Genomic DNA, 21125 nt, shown 5'->3' with positions numbered 1-21125 from the left:
TTTATATGTGCATATGAACCATAACAATGCAACTGTGTGTGTAGAAATGAGGTTTCTCGTATGTCTTGACTTGGTATTCAAGGTTATTAATTTACATTTTCCTCCTGAAAACATGTCTTTGATTAAATAAGCTTTCACACACAAGCTTTGCCAGTCCTGCAAGCTGCAGTATTTAATTTTAGCCATGTGGAAAGTCAGTTTTAGTGTTGTAGATTGAAAAGGTTTGGACTAAAAGCTCAGAAAAAGCTCCATAAAGAAGTAAAGAATTGAGCATGTGTATGGATGATATGGTTGTGGGTGAAATACATTAAATGTTAGTTTAACAGCAGAAGTTTCTGTGTAAGTTTGTACTTTAGAGAAATGGATTTCTTTGTTCTAGTCTTGTGGTAACATGTTGAGGCTTAATGAGTGACTGTCAGTAGTGACTGTAAACAAGGACAGTAATAAGGCAGCATAAACACATTATGTACCCTTCACAACTTGTCATTACTCTGCTCATATATATTTTATATTTATTTCATTGAATTGTGTAATTTTATGAAAAACAACACCTAAATTATTTTTATTTTACATTCATTTATTTACATGTTTTCTCAATGAACTACCCTCATGTACAAATAAAATCTGTATTTGTTTCTGCTCTGATTTGAAGTATGGTAAATTATTCCTACAAATAGTTCTGCTGTGTCTGTTTTTGTATTTTCAAATAAAGCTTTTTCCTCATTGAGAAGTACAGATTTACTCAGTTCAACAAATACAACTTGCACAAGCAAAAACAGTTGAATTTTGTGCCACAAGGACTAAGACCCACTAGTCAACTATTTTCTGTATTTTCAAAAATTACTTTGTATCCAACTGTCAATTCCTTTCTGCTTTCCCAGAAAAATTATTGGCACACAAGTGTATCAAAATTAAAACCTATGACTTCATGTACAAAAACTAGTCTTAGAAAGTTATAAAGTGGAAGAAGAAACTACAAAGTCTCTCAAATCACACAAGTTTGTCTGTTTCTCTTTTCCCCCCACACACAGATTTTGGTTTGGTCTGACTACGCCTGAACTACACACATTAAATACACTGAGATCTCCCAAGTTCACAATTCAAACATTTAACATAGAGCACATTAAAAACACAATTTACACGAATCAAAGTCTGGTCATACTTCATAATCCCTGGAACATGGATTTATGACATGAACATGTGATGTGAACATGCCAAACATGAAAAGCATTTGCAATAGGGTAGAAGCCGCAAAAAGACTAATTGTTAGCGCCAGCTGAACAGCTGCCGAGTCGCACCGATTCAAACTCTTTAGCGTGCTGGGAAAATTAATGAGAATAATAAAACTCCCACTTTGTAGGAGACAGGTTTATCCAGTTTGTCCATGCTCTGGTAGATACAAAGGACTGCGAAGTGCTATAGTTTGCAGTTTGAAGTGCCTGCTCCAAAACGAATGTGTCTTTGAACGAATCTTTCCATTTGTCAGGAAACCGCGCAGAGGAATGCTCAGCAAATTCTTCAAACGAGCAGATGCGAGAGACGGTCCATGAAGTGTCATTCCCCGCCATCGCAGGCTTTCCTGCTTCCCACCTGGAGTCACATATTAATCATCTCCTCTTTGAAACCGACATGAATCAGAGGGAGCACACTTCACACGGCCAGAGACCAAGCACTGACATAATGACAGAAACAGAATCGGGCTCAGGGACACTGCTGAACAACCAGCAGCCTGATTTACAGAAAATACACAGCTCCAGACTGACAGAGTGCAGGTGACATGTCGGTTTCCTGTGACTGTTACTGCCAAAATGGAGACAGATCAGTTCACTGGTCAATGAGCTGTCAATTCTTAAAAACTCTTGGTGCTTAAATTATTCATTAAAACAGGACACAAGCAAGCAGTCCATCTTAAATACTCGGATAATGAAAATTAAACACCTGGATTCGATCCAGCTCTGTGCGATATGAGATACAGCTGTTTCCACAGGGGGTCAGTGACTGGGGTGGCAAGGACACAAACACCTGGGTCTTGCTGGAAAATTGCCTAGAACTCATCATCAGAGGTAATCAGCATGATTTTATCTGACTTGCGGGAGCTCTTGTTGCCTGTGGCCACCTTCCCGTTCACGCTGGGCTGGACCACCTCCTGCGTTGACTGCTGGGTGTACTGCTGGTAGGCCGGGGAGAAGTTGTGGATGGCATCCTGTACCATGTCTCCTGGGTTTATGGTCTCCTTCAGACCGCTGGAGATACTCTGCATCGGAGGGATGTTTTCTGCAGGAACAACATTGGAACAAGGACATTGGGAGATTAATGATTAGACCGTTTTTAGGGATACAGTAACTCTGAATTGTTGACTTTCGGTTTTGAACAAACGAAACATAATATGTTAGTTGATGAGTTTCAGATATGCTGATTTTATTATCTTCAGACAGAACCTGTTTCCACTCTTTATGCCACGCTAAGCTGACTAGCTGCTGAATCCACCTACATATTTATTGTAGAGATGTCAGAGTGGTAGCCCCTAATTTAACCTTCTGCAAGACAGTGAATAAGCATATTCCCTTAAAATCCCTGAGCCAAGCAGATCAACCTGAGCATCTGAATAAAAAGCAGTGCTGTTTCAGTGCAGAATTTGACTTCTTGAAGACCAAAAAAACACAGAATAGTAAAATGCTTTTTCCCAGAATGACACTGATTTCATGACTTTAACTAGTGCACATAACTAACTAATGATCATTTTCATTTAATTAATTCATCATCAAATGGAAACAAGACAACTTTTCACGTATGCCGCATTCGTTTCCAAATTTCCGTGAGACACGCTCAACACCGCTTTGTAAATAAGACAGAAGAAAGAAGCATGTTCACTCAAGAGGTAAAAAGAACTTGTCATAATGTTACATAGCGTAACAACATAGTTTGAGTATTGCTTTGCACAAACAAGTAACTACAGCAGGGGCTGGCGTCAGGGTGGAGTATTAGTCCATAATGGAGACATGAAAGCAGATAGAAATGGTGCCAGCCGGACTGAATCACCAATCAGCTGTCATTTTCCCCAGAGATTGTACCCAATGGCAGACAAAACTGCATAGTGAAAATGAGGTTTATAGGGAACTAATCTAAACGCTGATAGGGTCATTATTCTAGAGCCATTACATTGTGCAATTAACATTTACTTCATAATGATACGTTAGAGCACAAAAAGTTGTCTATTACAGTTCATTGACAAGTCATGTTGAACAGAACTGCAGCAAATCCTTATATTCCAGACGCCAAAATAACAAAAGGTTTTGCATTTTTGCTGGACTTAATGACTTAAAGTTTTATCAAATTAATTTTGTCGAATGATTTACTGCCTACCTGTTTCAGTGGTACTACAAACTATCCAATGTGAGACATGATAGCAGTAATATTTAACAATTAGCATTAAAAAAAACACGAAATAGGCATGATTTATTTCTTTCATTGTGGCTTTTTTTCAGGCTGCAGTCTATGAATGGACTGAACAGAATCCAGTCAGAGCCACAGTCTCCACTGATTGTCCCTCAGCACCCAGCTGTGAGCCAGGTTGAATTTAGCCCAGAACTAAAAGCCTGCAGACATCCACAGCCTTCTGTTTCAGGGTCACTGACAGTGCTGTCTGGATCGACTTGTGGAGGTGGCAAAGAGAAGGACTTTGGGGGTAGGGGGCGGGGGGCACGGGACAGTTAGGCACAGTCTGCTGAGTTTCTTCTCACAGCCTGCCTGCTCGCTCCACAGGGCCGAAGCAGATGCAGCAGAGGAATTGTAAACCGGAGACCTCTGTAATCAGCTGAGGGCTGCAGAGCCAACCTACAGCATCTGTGTTAGTGACAAAGGTTCAGTAATAGGAGGGCTGAAGCAACACACAAAAAAGAAATGTAATTTTCAGCTGTCACACACCGGAGCAACATTACTACTGTTCTTTCACTGGACAGCAAGATGAATAATTGATTTCTTCTATGTGGACATGAGGAAGGGGTGATGATGAAAATCCTCTAATTTCATCCCATTATCTTCTTGTTTAAAAAAAAAAATGGATACAGATATGTTTCAATTTTAATCATCACTTCCTGTACTTCTGCATGCTAAGCAGCTTGCGGGGGGACATAGGGGGTTACCTTTTGTAGAAAAAAAGGCAAAATTGATATCACTGCTGAAGGCTTTTCCCATGACTTCCGTTTGTAATTTGCTTGCAAGCAGCACTGACGTCAAAGGGCTGATGCTCGCTCCCTGCAAGTCACTGCACTGTTGCTATGAATTTCTTATCATCGTCCTTTACGTTGTTTTATTAGCAACTGTCCTCTTGGCCAAGAGTAACATTGTTTGCCTTCAGTCTGATGAAAGCACCTTCTGACTTCCAGCCTGACTGACATGCTGATACCAACAGCACTGCATTTTATGCAGATATTCCGGCTTGTGTTGCAGGTAAAAAAGAGGGACTGAATGTGAAATCTAACCTTAAAAGTCAGCCTGTCTTGGCTAAGTGCCTGCAAAAATGCACGGAGCAATGCAATTACTGTTACTGCTAACACTTTCAAGCCTGCGTCAGTCCTGATTCTGCAGGGGAGAAGGGCAATTAGCCTCGGAACATGTCAACATATTTTCAAGGCGAGGGCAAGAGGTAATGATCAGCTGAACAGCCTTCGGCCGCGCGGACCAAAGCGCTCACCTGGCACTTCATTTTTTTTCTCCTGATAGACGGTGCAGGTGAAGGCGTATCGGAGGGCAATAGCAGCGAAGAACATTTCAATGCAGATGATGAAGTTCTGCCAGCCTGCTGCCACGGTGCCGGCGCCGACCTCCTGTCCATCGATGAAGAGCGCGTTGGGTATGACGCCGCAGCGCTCCAGGATGGCGAGGACCATTCCTACAAAACATTTTCGTCAGCAATTCACATGTGTGCGTACAGGTACTGATACAAAACAAGAGTAGAGGGGTGACCTTACCTTGCCAGAAGGATAAGAAGATGACGGATTTGATTGTGAGGAATTTGAGCACTGGTTCGTACGGCCTGAGCAGGTCGCTTGTTGCGAAGAAGAAGAGGAAGAGAGCGTAGAGAGCCAGGCTGACTGAGAAGTTGTAGATGATTGTGATGTAGAGGTATCCTCCATTTATGCTGCTCAGAATCAGAGCAGGAAAAGAAACTTAGTTACACATTTGGAAAACTTTACCACCATATGACATTTTTCCATCTGTGACCATATGAAAAAGCTGCGTACGGCGATGCAGGAAGCTTTTGTTTTGAATCCATTTATTTTTTTGGGCTGAATGAAAATGGCTGGGAGCTAAACTTTGATGATATTTTCAGCCATATTGAAAAAACAGCTGGAAATACAGACTTTTTGTCTTCTTATTTGAAGCTGTTAATAAAGCCTGTTTCCATATGGCCTTCTTGTTTCAGGATTTATCCGATAAACAGATTTTTTGTTCCATTGTGGCTGCCTTTCTACCCTCTTTACATTCTAGAGAGCCTCCCTGAGGACTCAGCTGTGACTACACTAATTACTGCCATGCAGTATGGAGTGCATGGCTGGCTGAAAGCGTTTAAGTAAACAATCTGTAAATCATCATGGTCTTGCTACAGAGCTTAAAGAAAGACATGAAAAAAGACATCGTTTCTGCCTGCTAATTTTGCTGTTGAAGTATATGAAGAAATAAGCAGGAAGAATTTAATCGTGTCTATCTTTTAGTTCGAGAGTAAGAGGGTGATGATATGAAGCTGATTGGAAAACTTCTGTCTCAAGCCCTTGTTGAACTCTGAGCTTCTCCTGAGTAGTTCAAAAACAAGTGCTGCCACAGCTGAATCTTCAGAAAGAGACGCTGAACTGCGAGGCGGCAAAGAGCGCCTGAAAATAAATCAGATGGAGTTTACAGGCTGCAGATTTTATAGCTTCTGATTACACGCAAAAGCCAATTTTATTGAATGTAGCACCCTCTCCATATTCTGCTGAGACCCTTATTGGCTCATCTGGTACGACTGGAAATACACTAAAATTAAATTTGTCAGTCTGCAACTTATCCCCGTCTTTGTATCACTTGACATCTAAAGTAAAAGTACGAAATGAAACAATGCATCTTCCCTCAGAACACTGTGCTTCACTGAGTATAACATACAATAAGAATTAAGGGTCTTCATTTCAGAGCACTTACTGCATTTCGAGAAACTTAATATAAAGAAATGTAATGTCTTTAGTCCATACTTCAAAAATCCCTCAATTATTATTTTCCAATACCAACAATACTCAAGAGGCTGTGATTCTGGCTTGGATAGTAACACGACTGGGACAACATGCAGTGGAGCACCTGCACGCTCACAGGAAAGTTTAAACCCAGTGCTCTCCTGCTTGACAACGAGACCTTTTACTTCCAAACATTTTCATCGTGCCAACTGTGACGAGGTGATATAATTATCTCCACTTGCAAATTGTTTCCGTGTGCGCATAAACAGCAAAACAAGCCTGCTGGCAATGGCATGGATGCGCAAGATACATAAAGAATGAAATGGAAAGAGTGGTGCTGCTCACTTAAAATCTCCATCATGATATTTGCCAAAGGCCTGCAGGATGATGGTGATGACTGCCATGATGGGTTTGACAACGCAGAACTGGAGAGTCGCCTGGAGAACACATTACAATTCAGAATGAGACACCAAAACAAGCAAGGACACCGTGAAGGAGGAGGATGAAGGATGAGGAAGGACATCAGAATCTGTTTGTACACCTAATTAGATGGAAAAGATCTTCAACTGCTCACTGACAACAAGGGCCATGTGACTAAATCACTTTCACCTAACTAGTGGTGATTAGAGATTTTCCTTGAACTGTACATATATAGCCAAACAAATTGTCACAGATGTTGTGCCCTGATGTGTGAAAACAGCTACAAGGTAAAGGAGTAGTTTGACATTTTAGGAAACTCTTGCTTTAATCAAAATACCTTAAATGAAAAGGTCACAAAGACTGCACCCTTTGTTAAAGTTGCTTTTCTTTCAGACCTGATGCTGATGTCTTAATGCTGACGGGGTTATGGGTTGGCTGTGACAACAGATGATGCAGGGGGATGTAGACCTGCATGCTATATGAGACTGGAGGACAGGTGTCCTCTGTGTTGTGTATTGAAGCCTGAACCAACCAATTTGACAGAGGCTGCTCTACACTTCCATCACTGCTGCAGCACTTGAAAGCAACAGAGCAGGAGAGTAGCCGGAGGGAGATGGCTGGAGTCAGTGGTGGGCTTCACAAAATGACATCAATAATCATTTATATTACTGATTTCCTTTGAAGCTGTTAGTACAGACAGCCTTTGCCTGCCCTATGCCTGCTCGGGTGACAGCTTGTCACTCTGAATATTCTGAAAGCGAAGAATTTTGCATGACACTTGCTGATATGCTCGATTTTCAGAACATAATGCATGTTCATAATGCTAGAGGATAAAAAGTCAACTGATTTCTGCCTCAATTTAATGTAGTTAGTGGCAGCATTCATGCATACAGACTATACAGACCTAGTAATAAATTTAAAGGGCCAGTGTGGGGGATTTAGCTCCATCTAGAGGAGAAGTTGAGGATTGCAACCAACTGAATACAAGCCTTACCCCTACCTTTCCAAGTGTGTAGGAGGAGTGATCGCGAAATTGCCCAAAAAAAAGGGGGGAAAGGTGTTCACTAGGACCAGTATTTAGTTTGTCTATTTTGGGTACTGTAGAAACATGGCAGTGCAACATGGTGGACTCAATGAAAGAGGACCTGGTCCTTCTGTAGATATAAAGAGCTCATTCTACGGTACTGAAAACACAATGATTCTTATTTCCAGGTGATTACACACTAATTAAAACATACTTATGATTATTATATTCCACTGCTGCCATGTTCTGCCCACAGAGCCCCATAAATCTTACACACTGCTCCTTTAAATACAATGCTACATGTGAGTGCACACTGCACGATCCAAATGTAGGATTGAACAGTTCTATTACAAACTAGTGCATCAAAAGGTTATGTGAATTTAGGATAACATACATATCTGTTATACTCACATTTTATTTCTTAGCAACCTGCCAGTGTTTTCCATTACAACACAACAACACTGAATAACGTTTCACAGAGAATTCACAGCATGAAATGACCCGAAGCATTTTCTTTCTTTCCACTTCAGAGTTCACTGCAGTGTTCACTGCAGTGGTTCACTGCTGGTAACTAATGACAGAACTGATTTTTAAATTTCTCCTGAGTCCTAATTAACAGCAACACCTCTCTGCATGCATTACAATACAGACCCTCAAAGCTGATCCTTATACTATGCTGATTTCAAAAAAGCTGGGATGCTGTGTGAAACGTAAATAAAAGGTGTTTTTGGAGCATTCCACAACTTTCCCAGTTTGTTGTTGCTCCTGTCCCAGCTTGTTTGAAACGTGTTGCTGCATCAAATTCAGAATAAGTAGATATTTACAAAAACCAATGAAGTTGATGAGGTCAAACATAAAATATATCGTCTTTGTACGGCTTTCAATTGAGTACATGTCAAACGGGATTCGCAAATTATCTGTTTTTGCATGCATTGCACAGCGTCCCAATTTTTTTGAAATCAGGGTTGCAACTTAATAATAGTTTAATCATGAAATCTATGTATTACACTCCTTTACCAGTCTGTGTGCTGCCGTCCACTCTTGCATCTTTAATTTCTGCAAGGAAACTCTCAAAGGTTTTTCTGATAAAACTTCTACTGAACACCATTTTTTATATCAACTGCTTATGTATTCTTGCTGCTGTTCTCCCAATAAGGACAAAAAAACAAAACAAAAAAATCAGAAAAAATCCCCCTGCCACTGCTAAATGATTGCATTGAGGTAGTGAAAGAATGTGGAAAAGACAGATGTATTAAGGGTCTTATTATTGTGCTGGTGCAAAGCCAGGTGTTGCATAAATGCAATTGCAGTGCACATTTGTCTATTGTTTTGCACTTGCATGTGTTTGGTAATGTCCCAGCTCTTTTTTCATCTCACAGGATGAGTTCTCTTAATGACAACTAAATAAGTAACATATAAGCAATAATAGAAACATATTTTACAGTATAAGTTGATAAGTAACTGTAGCTGTTGCCTCATTAAAGGTACAAATAAGACTATTGTGATGAATGGATGTTGATGTACAGTGTATTTGTGTTTTGAGGCTGTGATGATCCATGGAGAACTTCATTTTACTCAGAGACACCCTCGCCTCTGTACACCTGGTCCAATTAATCTACCTGCTGCTTTTAAAAGGGATGAGAGGAGCTTGTGTGATTGCCCATTGGCTCAACACAACTCCACCTGCTGATTCTGTTCTTCTCATACAATGTATTACATGTATAATAGCAGAATAATGTAGTCCAAGCTGTAGCACCTGGTTTACGCCACCAAAGTTGCTAACATGAGTTGGTCACAACCACATGCACTCTCTTTATTGTTTAATTATTTGTTTTTCCCAATGGCCCTCATCGGTACAACAGCTGCCCTGGAGGCCCACAGGATTACACTTCTGCCCAGTTTCAGGAAAATAAGACCTTAAAGTGTCCTACAATATGATAAAGGACTTAAAACTGAAATGTCAAAAAACAGTTTAGGATGCAAGAACAGCTTATCCTCTAACCTTATCTCCAAGAACCACCATAACTCGAGGCTGCTTTTCCATATCAGGGATTCATTTGTTAACCTCCCTTCTAATCACACACTGAAGCTTCCCCCAACTGTGCAAAGAATTTTAATGTTTTTAAAAAGGGATCAAGGCCTTTCAGATCTTGTGCTCTGCCAGGGTCCTATCTGCTAGTCTTAGTGTTTGACTGTGATGAGGGTGAGACGCCTCACCTGAAGATTTCCCTCAAAGACTTGCACACTGTTTTACTCCAAGTGGCAACATTATGTGATCAATATCTTTTTTTTTTTTTTTTTGTAATCCACATATTTTGAATGTGCTAATTCACACGCTTTGTGGGAGCTGGTCTGCAAAACAGCATTTAATAATGTCTGAAGTGTTCAATATATTATATTATACATATATATTGATTTTATGTTGAATGAATGTTAATGATGGAGTTTTAGCACAATGCTACAATGTAGAATTATTAACTCGACTGTGTTGGTCTTCTATGCCCTCTCACAAAAAATTAACTTTCTTTCGATATACCACCAGGGAGAACTTGGAAGGTTTTTCTTTTAAAACACTTCATGTAGGATTCCTGTGGAGGCTCGCTGAGTGTTTATCACTTGCTGCTTATTTAAAAAAAAAAGAAAAAGAAAAAAAAAGCTCATTTTGTGGAGAAGACATAACTCTCAGTTCCAATTTCCATCAGTGCAGACTGGGAGCCTGTGCAGCATCCCAAGACACTGGAAAGGAGCTCAGCACTGACAGCCCATATCATCTCTCCATGTTATTATCAAGCTGCTTTCACCTGGCCTCAATTGCTTTTGTTTTCCTTTTTTTTTTTTTAAACCAGTGGATGTTATCCTCTGAAAAGCACACAGCCAATTATAACAGCTGTCATTCTTAAGCAGTCAGGAGATCTGGACAGAATGGCAATTTACACCGGAGTATTGTTTTTTTTTTGTTTTTTTAACGACAATTTGATGTATTCTAATTGTCAATGTGTGTAAATTTATTTCAGTGGTCAAAAGGAGACTCTCTGGAGTCGAGATAAGGGGATGATTGAAACTCACCTGTTTGCAGAATCGTAAAAAGCCGATGGAGTAGCTCATTCCAACCAGACAGCAGGTACCATAGAGACAACTTGACCTGTGAAGACAACAGGAAATAATGAGCTATACTAAACATTATATAACACACACACATACACGGACACACGCACACACACAGACACACACACACAAAGCAGATTTATTGAGTGACAGGCAAGAAACATGTACACCGTGTGTAATCCAACACGTATGGTGTAATCCAACAAAAATGCCAGACACATGCTTCTTCCAGCTTCTCTGGTGTCAGTGAGGATTTGCTGTTTTTTCTCAGTTTTATATTTATTTATTGCTGGTTTATTTGATAGGGACAGGAACAGCTACATGATGCAAGTCATGTGGTGTTTTGCATTTTTAACACCTATCCCTAGAAGGGATTTAATAAAATTAAGAGATTAAAACAGTAAAGTGAAAAGAAAGTACAATGAGTACAGCAAGAAACAATAAAGCACACATTTATTTCGGTCGTCTGAGGACGTCACCCTGAGCTCTGAGAAACTGCGAGGGGCAGTTTTTTCTTATTTTCTTACATTTCGACAAAAAAAAAAAAGACTAATCGATTAATCAAGAAAATAATCAGCAGATTAACTGGACATGAAAATATTTGTTAGCAGCATTAGCTGACATTCCTGCTTTAGCTTGTGCACTTATATGGTACATTTTCTGGGTGGCACCTATTTGACTGTAATGTTTCGAAAGGTGTTCCTAATATTTTGACCACATCATTTACTTCTACATAGGAGCAAAGATATGAGTAACACAAACACAATTTATAAAAAACTGAAAAAAAACTGAGACTATATTGTTAATGCAAAGCCGCCTACATGACTAAATCCCAACTGGGAGTTACTTAGAGCTATACAAGAGGCAGTCATGTAAACTGAAAGACAAGCTGCTTACAAATTTAATTTGGATTCATTTGTAATTGGGACTGTTTGGAGCATTAGTGCAAAACATGAATATTGCTGTATTTTAACATATGTAACACGTACAATAAGTCAAGGTGTCATGTGAGACAGTGGATTTAGAGGCTTTTTGCCATTATAGTATCTTCGGCACATTAGCTAAATGGTTTGAGGATAAAAAAAAAAAACCTCAGCATCGACGACAAACTGGAAACTGAGGAGCTGGACGAAAAAGAAACTTTTTCTTGAGGAGTTCTGGTTTCAGAATATGTAATTACATTTTTATAAATACTTGTTTTTATTTCATTATTAATCTAAGTGAGTGGTGTTTTGGAGGCAGTTTAGGGGATATGGGAGGGTATAGATGGAATAAAAGAAGTGGCTGAAGTCTGGCTCTCCTGTGGGACTGAGCCTGAAGGCAGCAGAGAGGAAGATTAAGACTAAACTCGACCTCATCCTCAATAACAGCTCACAATCAGTCTGATGCAGCTACAGAGCAGCTTCAGCATAATCCTAAAATGCTGCTCAGAGCACTTCAGCTGCTTTTCATGCTACTAACCATCAGACTGTACAAAGCTGTTATCACATTTTAAACAATTGTTGTAAATGGTCTTTTTTGTCTTTGAAATACAGATGCTGTAGCTTATTGATGCCTGGACAATCAAATGCCTGCTCATCACTTGCAAATGAGCATGGATATTCAGTCAGAGTGAGTTTGAGAAACAAATTGGGATTTGCCTGCAGAGTATCTGTTCTTCTCTGTGTTGATTCTCACAGAGCCTGTGTATGTCTGAGGTGTATTATTTAAGCAGTTCAAATTTCTAACCTAGGTTATTAATGGGAACATGGCACATTAAACTTAATCGAACATTGTTGTGCAAGATGAAAGAGAATAGGAATAGATTTAATGTGTTGCTGAAATGTTGTGACCATGCTTCTAACATGGTATCATGCAGATTGTGATGGTAAAATTGCGTAAATACATAAACTATGTGATCTAATTAATTTGTCAGGCTGCTGTTGATAACATACTCAACTTGAACTGATTTAATGGACATTTGGAGTTTTCACTGATTTAACAACGAAAATACTGGATGTCTATGGAAATCCTAAAAGACGTGCAACAGCAAGGCCGAGTGGCGATTTTTCAAAAACAAGTTGGAGAATTTATGCCTAGTTTCCAAAGGCTGGCGTTAAGCAAAGCCATCATTTATAAGGGCTCAACATTAGTGTCTCCACTGTCTTAAGAGGCTGGCAAAGAGCGAGTGCCCTGTGGCTGAGTCAGCCATAAAACACGGCCTATCTAAGGCTGGTCAAAAGCTCTGAGATAAAGGATAACTGTCACAGATTAACAAACACAGTTGTTTATTGCCTGCTCTTTCACTGTGTCGTTCAAATTTAATGCCAATTCAAGGGCAGCAAGACGCACCTTGCGCCATTTGTGATTGTAAAGATCCCCTGTCGGCCTGTAGAGAACGTGATGCAAATGACACATCTCTGGCGTATTTACTACTTCTGTCAAGTTATCATTTGAAACGTTTTCTTCTTAGGTGCAACCAGCAGCTCTATACATGTAGCTGGTTGGTTTGTCAGTCAGTCGGTCCCCCAAAATGGAGGTCGAGAGCGTGAGTGCCAGATGTAGCAATGGAGTGTTTATCGCAAATAGGCACATAACTTCAAAATGCACTTACAGACTTGCACAAGATTTCGTGGAAATGTTGGTCATGCACGCATGTGTGTGTGTGTGTGTGTGTGTGTGTGTGCGAATGCATGAATATCTGGATGCACATACATGGTTGCTACTATAGACAATATTCACATGGCAGTCATTTTCCTCTGGCGTCACGTTCAGGTTGTGAAGCTCAAATGCAGCTACCAAAAGCATCATGTCGTACTGATGTGCTCCAATCATATAAACGTCAGGAATCTGACAAATCGTGAACGTTTCGCCGCTTCCTCATTGATCAGCAAATGAGAAGACAATGGATAGTGAAAATTCATAAGGTGGAAATTAATCCTGAAACATAAACACACATCTTGGACACGTTTAATTAAAACTGGAAGTTTGTCACATTAACTGTCTCACTGTCTCTCCACTTAAGCTCCGTTTAAGTCAGTAACGTCATGTGACATTGTGCTCACCTGAACACATATTTCTGTGTCGCTAATGCTATTAAGCTAAATTGCAAACTTGCTTACGTCGAGTGTGTTTCACTTCCTGGCTTAAATAAATGTGTCAAATATGTGCTTTGATATTTCAGAATAAATTCACGCCTTTCCTATCGTATTGTGTAGCACTATCAAACTGGAATGTTAGCTAGGAAGTGGCTGAATGCTAATATTAGCGGCTGTCTAACGGTAGCTAGTGGGTTATCAAATATGTCGTTTTATCTTGAAATATGGCTCAATGTCCCTCCAGGTTTTCATTATCCATTGTCTCTCACTTGCTGACGATGACTTGCAACCTAACACACCAGTACAAAATTCTTCTTTTGATAACAGCATTTAAGACAGGAAAATGGCTACCGTGTAAATACAGCCTATTAATAATAAAATGTACCACAACTGAATGTAGAATTGTAAGGGCACTTACTGTATGGGCTTCCCTCGTATCTCTGACATTATTCCACTCTCTCCGCCCAGATACTCAAAGGACAGGCTCAGGAAATTGTAAATGACAAACGCTGCAACAGAAAGAGAAGAGTTCCCTCTTTAAACCCTGTACCATACATGTTTTCATGGCATGACTTTTAGCTGTAGAATCATTTCTAATCACCTTCAAATATAACTTCATTTAAAAAAGGAAAAAAAAAAGGTCAAATCATTTTAGAGGAGAATAATGTGATAACAAATAATTAGGCCTACATTTTGGAACAATAAATGTTTCAGTCCTTACATTAAGAAGCTTCCAAGGGTTCTGTGTCTTGGAAATCCCTTCCTAATCCTTTGTTGCTATTTAAGGAGGGATTAAATGAAGCTAATGCAGATGGTGTCCAGTCAAGAGAAGGTTCATTATGTTTTAGTCGTAGCCGCTCGTGGTATTCCGCTCTCCCTGCTTTCTAAAGCGCTGCACTATCAATCAGCCACAAAATTGGCCTGCAAACTGGAAACTAATCTCCTGAATAATGTATTTCCTACTTTTCCCTTTCTCAAATTACTTGTAATCCATTTTGCATATGATTCACCTTTTCCATTGGTGAAGTGCTTTGGTTTTAAACTTCGGTACATAATTACGATGTACAAAGGTAATTAAAATACAATCTGCAGAATGGGGTTTATAAAATAGTTGAATATTTAAAATCAATGCAATTCAATCTTTCATTTGCAAAAACTACAAAAAAGGACTCCTAGAAATGCAACACCTCAAATTAGGAGGTTGACCAACATGACAACAATGGCCACAGCTGTCTAGAAAGCATGTTACCAAGCAGATCATCTAAAGAGGAGCGCTTGTGATACTTACCTTCGTAGCAGTCTCGAACTGAATCAAAGTAGACGTAGTACTGGTCGTTACTGATAAAGAGCAGGCTGAGCCAAGAATCAAAGGCATAAACCGGCACGATAAACAGGATGCGGATGATGTAACGCTGCTCATTGGGGACCGTGTAGGATCGAAGGTGTGTGTAGATCTATGAAAACACAAACAAAGCACATGAAAAACATCAGTTTACAAGACAATGCAAAACCCTGTATTTTGGCAGGCAGATATTGTTGCAGATTCATGATTTATTAACTAGGAAGCTTAATTTCTGTGCATGATGTATGAGATTAAATTACAAATATATATTGTAGCCAACATGTGAAGATCCCTTCACATGTAAGCTATATTTCCGATAGGCGCTACCATGTTATATCAGACTTCCACTAAAAATATGTAACAGAAGTGAAATAATGTGACAAGGGCTACACCCAACAATGATTTTCATTATTGTTATAATTGAATCCACAAATTTTTCTCAATTAATCGGTTGTTAACTGTCTAAAATAGCATAAGATTGTGAAAAATTTTAATTTACCACAGCCGGAGGTATAAATATTATTATTATTATTATATATAAAATATATTCAGTTTACAGTTACATGTAGCAGAAGCAGAAATCCTCAATTTCGAGAGCTGAAGCCATTTTGCCTGAAAAAACAACTTAATTGATCAAAATCAACTGGACAGTTTGAATCTTTATAGCAATACTAAAAAGTTGGCAAAAACACCCATTATGAAATTACTAATAAGTTAGTTATTTCCCTGCAGCATTGCCAATGACGGGATATAAAGGCACATGAGTGTGATCAACGTGATATGTCACCACCCTGAGAGCTAACAATCAAAATATGTTCTTTATGATATCATTTATAGCTACATCTTATCGGCAATGATTGCTCTGTCTGTCTAAACAGCAGCCCTTGTGACAGCAGCTAGAATAAAGAGAGATCAGCCTACTCTCATTTTCATGACCTTCCACAACATTCCAGCTTTAAACTTACCGGCTATGCTATACAGAACAGCTTTAACTTCACATACTAAAGTGGGCAATAAAGAGGGAACATTTTTTCTTTTCACTTAGCTGATAAAAAGGTCTGAACTTTTAGTTTTTAAACTCACACATATACAGCTCTCCAGCATGACCCCACATAGCCTCCATAAAGGCAAAGCTGTGAAAACAGTTGTTAGAATACACACAGCATATGGCAGACGACCTATCATTCTTTCCAGTGACCTTTAGTTTTTAAGACAAAACTAACACCTGATATGAGACACACTACTGAGATGTGCAGTTTGCAGCTGTGGTGAGCAGGTGAGACTGGCTTATCCATCTGATCTCAAGCAAATACAGCACAGTATGATCTGTATGTCAACAGAGGGAGATAATATGCTTTCAAACTGTGCAAGTAAAGTACAGTTAAACCTCAGGTAATGCTTGCAGATGAATGCAGGTTGGCCAATCTCACCGATGTTAACAAATCAAAAACAAAGCTGTTGCAACATAAAGCTGTGGGGAAACTGCCACAACACCTCTGATGTCAATAGAGTAACACTGCAAACTTACCCTCACGAGAGTGAAGCCTTATCTGACCAATACTCACAGGGTCTCTTCAACTAAACAATTAGCAAATTTAATATGAAAATCTGTCCAGTAGTTTCTCTGCAGTCGAGCAGAGAGAGCTCTGAGAATGTCGCGCTTATTAAAGACCAAAGCGTTTTAGTGAATATTATCGTGATGGCACGGACGTGGCAATTGTGCTCTAGTGATGACCGATGACTCATTCGTCATAAAAAGACCATTTAAAAATCACGAGTCAGCCAAGATGCTTATGTCCCATTAGTCAACTAATTGAGTACGAGGGGGCAATCCAAGTTGCCCCCTCGTACTCAACCACACCGAGCTCGAGCCACTGCCGCCGAATAACTCTCTACAGAGAAACACATCACGACCGTGTTCATGTGTTACCTTATCAGACTGAAAAATTAGTCAATTTATTGATTAGTATATTGGCAGGATGAACTGTTCTGATAATCGACTGATCCTTAAGCAACGTTCTCTACCATATGTTTCTAAAATGTGGTGATTTCCTGCTTTTCTGCCTCAGATGTGATTGTAAACTGAATACTTTTAAGCTCTGGACTGTTGGCTGGGTGAAACAAGCAGTATGAAGACATCAGCTTGGGCTTTAGGCATTGTTCAGGATATTCTGACATTTTATCAATATATATTGCAGCCTAAATCTCAACTCAGGGTCGGGACAAGTACTCAGCTCACCAATTTAAAGGACTTCCTCCTCATAACATAACATGCTAATAACAAGAAGGAACAATAAAGATGCAAAGTCAAAAGATAGTTGCTGTATTTAATCCCCATATGTTTTACTGTGACGTGAGAAACAACTATTTTTCATTTAAAACTTTAAAAAGTTTTTCATAGTTTGTAAATATAACTAAATACAGTCCTTTAGGGCTGCAACTAACAATTATTTTCATTATCAACTAATCTACAGATAATTTTCTCCATCAATCGATTTGTCTATATGTCAGAAATTAGTGAAAGGCGTCAGCTATAACTTCCTGAAGCCAAAGGTGACCGTTTTAAATTGCTGGTTTTATTTGACCAATGCTCTGAAACCCAAAAACATTCAGTTTACAATCACATATGACAAAGAAAATCTGCAAATCGTCACATCTGACAAGCAAATGTTTGAAATTCTTGCTTTAAAAAAGACAAAAAAAAGAGGTTGATTCATTTTCTGTCTATCCATTAATAACCTAATCATTGCAGCTCATCATTTTGGACCACTCTAACTTAAAATGCACCGTCAGTGGGTCTGAGCATTTTTAAATTTTAAAAACCTCCATTTGGAAGAGCACGCCAAACAACATCCAGAGTCTCACTCTGCTTGACGCATTCGGCTTGATTAAATGCACATTAGAGGCTGCACATTAAAGCCTGATTACTGTGAGGGTGGGGGTGTGATTCATTTGGCCATCTCTGCATGTGAAGGGAAGCAGACTGTAGACTGATGTCCTCCATTTGCCTGACAAGCCAGAAAAACCTACGTCCTTCCTGACTCTGTAACGCCGACCTGACAGTAATTCATAATGGTTGCTGGAAAATGGCTTCAAGCCCAAGTCAAGCACATGTGCCAAACATGGCGCATACATCCAGTTTACCATAAGTGTGGTTCGCTGCTCTTAATCCCAAATGCCTCAAATTGGAAAGAACCAATGAACCCACCAAGAAAAATGAGCCACACACCACCGATTACCGGTCGGAAAAGTATTGGCGACTTTACAGCAGAGAGGATCTAAGGTCATTGTCTATCTGTGTTTAGTATTCAGAATGTGAGTTTAACGGTCCATAGCAATCCTCTGGGCCAAGTCAGATGAAACACCACCAGCATTGCAACACTATAGTCCTGCAGACCATTTTACTCTCCCTGTGTGACACAGCGGATGCCAGTTGCAAACCTGCTCCATTCTCCCTGCGGTACACTTGCTATTTATTTGTTCAATTAAAATGTCTTGCTGGCAAGTGTTTGGCCGAACAAGCACTATATTAAAAAGATAGAAACCAATTTGCTGGATGTTGAGTCACAAATCCCTAAACAAGGCTCGGTTTTGGATCACAGGAAGCAACACGTTAACGCTTTGTGAGGATGTTAAAAAGCCTGGAAAGAGCCAACAACAACTCTGCAATTAATAATTACAGGTACAGTTATGACCATATGCATGAATATAAGATGAATATGATCCAGGCGTGTGACTTCCAGCCTGAGGAATGTTGGAAGGATGCATGTTCGATCAACTAAATCTGGGAACTATTACAGCTGCGCAACATTAACACAAGAGCAAACAACACCCTCATCCTTTGTAACGCTGTAAATGTTATCTCAATATCAATTGATTTCCCTGCTGATAATACACTGCACCCTACCGCATTCTCTGCAAATGATAAAGCCATAATGATAAGCTATCATCCGCTCGCAGTGGGTAACTCACCCACACAGGAGGAGACACTCATTTACAGCAGCAGGGAAATGATTCTGGGTAAAGGTGGGCTGTGTTGAGCCGTTTATTCTTCCTGACCATCTTTCCCACTCACATAGAGAAAGCTCCATGTGTTTCCGCTGTCCTTTAATCAGCTGAAATGTTTTCCTGGCAGTCAATTATAAAGTAAGCAAAAAGTTTCCCACAATGCAGCGGGGCAGTGAAAGCAAAAAGAGCACTGGAGAGAAAGAAATACTTTATGACTAGATAAGACAAAGCGTCACTGTGAGCACTGTAGGGTAATAATCCTTTATGGATATAAGAGCTTGTTTCTGTCCTCTGGCAAGGGAGGTCCAATCTGTCATTCTCTAACCACATCTCTGGGTGCGACGCTTTGAAGCTGTATTACTCACTAGTGCCATGTGGCGCAGTGATTTAAGTTCTGTCAAGATCAGGTATTTAGAGTTGTTCTCATCAGGCGCTTTTGTAAAAAAGGTGACACAAACTCACCTGGTGGCATGTTATGAGCAAGGCGGACCAGACAAATATCCCTGAGAGGGCCTGAGCAGCCACGGTGTTTAAGAACATCTGGTCCTCGATGATGGAACCGTTCCCCGTTCGAATGATGGTCATATTGGATTTGTCTGACTGGTCTGGGAGAATCGGTGCAGCCAGGTGAACAATGGAATTATTTGCGGCTGATGAGTCCATGTCTTTGACACAAGAGAGACAGAGACACAGGAAGTTAGTGTAGGGCTTACAGGTCAAGTGTAAAAACATGTCACCTGGGAGTTTGATGCTGCCTCCAGGGCACACAAAACCTGCATTTTTATGTTATTCTACAAAATAAACAAGGAAATTAGAAAATGCACTATTGTATAGCAAACTGACAGACTGTCACTGCTCAAAGTGTCTTCATAAGCACCTTCCTTACCGTCAACAGATCGGACAGATCACCTTGTGGCGGGGAGGGAGGAAGCAGCTTTGTCCCGTGTCGATGATTCTGTCCACAAGCACACGTTATAAGGTCAACATCGAGGATAAAAGCGCCTGTCCGAACAGACAACCGAGCTCAGCCACTATCATTTATAAACGGCCCATCGACTTCACCGGCGACGGGGTAGATCGACTGAACTTCCTTGTTTGAGACAGGTGCCTGGCCCAGGTCGAAGTCCACACAGTCGGCGAGTAAAAACTCAAACAAAACCTTTCACAAACAAATGAATAGTAATAATAATAATAAACAAGTAGAAATACTGCAGGGGCCTGAGGCGTTTACTCTGCGAAACCAGTGAAAAGCCAAACTTTCCGTGTAAACGACGCGGATTTGAATTTATCCTGCAGCGACGAGTCAGCGCAGCCTCACAGATAAACAGGTTGGGCACAGGTGAACGGGTCACGTGTCCTCTCCACGTATGGCGTCATCACGTTGCCTTTATGTTGGAGAGATTATGTTTCAGACACAGGCGCATTACCTCTAATGTTTAGCTTTTAACATTTAAAGTTTCCCTTTGCCCGCATTTACGAGCGACCGTGATCCAGAATAATGCAACACAGAAATCAAGCAGAATCAAACATAAAAGTCAGTGGTGGGAAGTAATAAGTACATTTAATCAAGTACTAATAAAGTACCACTTTATGATACTGTATATTTCTACTCCACTACATGTCAGAGGGAAACATTTTACTTTTTACTCCTCTACATTTCTTTTAAAGCTTTATTTATTTTGTAGATTAAGATTACTAATATAATCAACAAATAAATTCTGTATTATAATAGATTAAGCTGCATTAAATAAGTAAAATCAGTCCCACTTTCATCATCTTCAAATTTGAATTCATCAATTTTGTTTTTTTTTTTCCACATTTGATGCTAATACTTGTACTTTTACTCAATTCACCTTTACCTCTAAGAGTAGGTCTACACTGTGGTATTTGTACTTTTACACAAGCAAAAGATCTTAAAACTTCTTCCACTTCTACGACACAGTCAA

At 39.8% G+C, this 21125-nt stretch overlaps 1 protein-coding gene across 1 annotated transcript; it reads right to left on the bottom strand.

Moving 5' to 3' along the window:
* Window positions 1-532: 532 nt before the first annotated feature.
* On the bottom strand, window positions 533-20502 carry tmem184a (transmembrane protein 184a). The gene is made up of 9 exons (XM_041956405.1): window positions 20066-20502; window positions 19642-19844; window positions 15118-15283; window positions 14248-14338; window positions 10714-10789; window positions 6549-6640; window positions 4971-5140; window positions 4694-4891; window positions 533-2274 (listed from the first exon to the last, which is right to left on the bottom strand). Exons 2-9 carry the CDS (start codon window positions 19840-19842, stop codon window positions 2045-2047), a joined length of 1224 nt encoding a protein of 407 aa, XP_041812339.1. The 5' UTR covers window positions 19843-19844; window positions 20066-20502; the 3' UTR covers window positions 533-2044.
* Between the last annotated feature and the right edge of the window lie 623 nt (window positions 20503-21125).

The sequence above is a fragment of the Chelmon rostratus genome, chromosome 17, assembly GCF_017976325.1.
Source record: "Chelmon rostratus isolate fCheRos1 chromosome 17, fCheRos1.pri, whole genome shotgun sequence".
NCBI lineage: Eukaryota > Metazoa > Chordata > Actinopteri > Chaetodontiformes > Chaetodontidae > Chelmon > Chelmon rostratus.
This window is presented reverse-complemented; position numbering and strand designations above follow the sequence as displayed.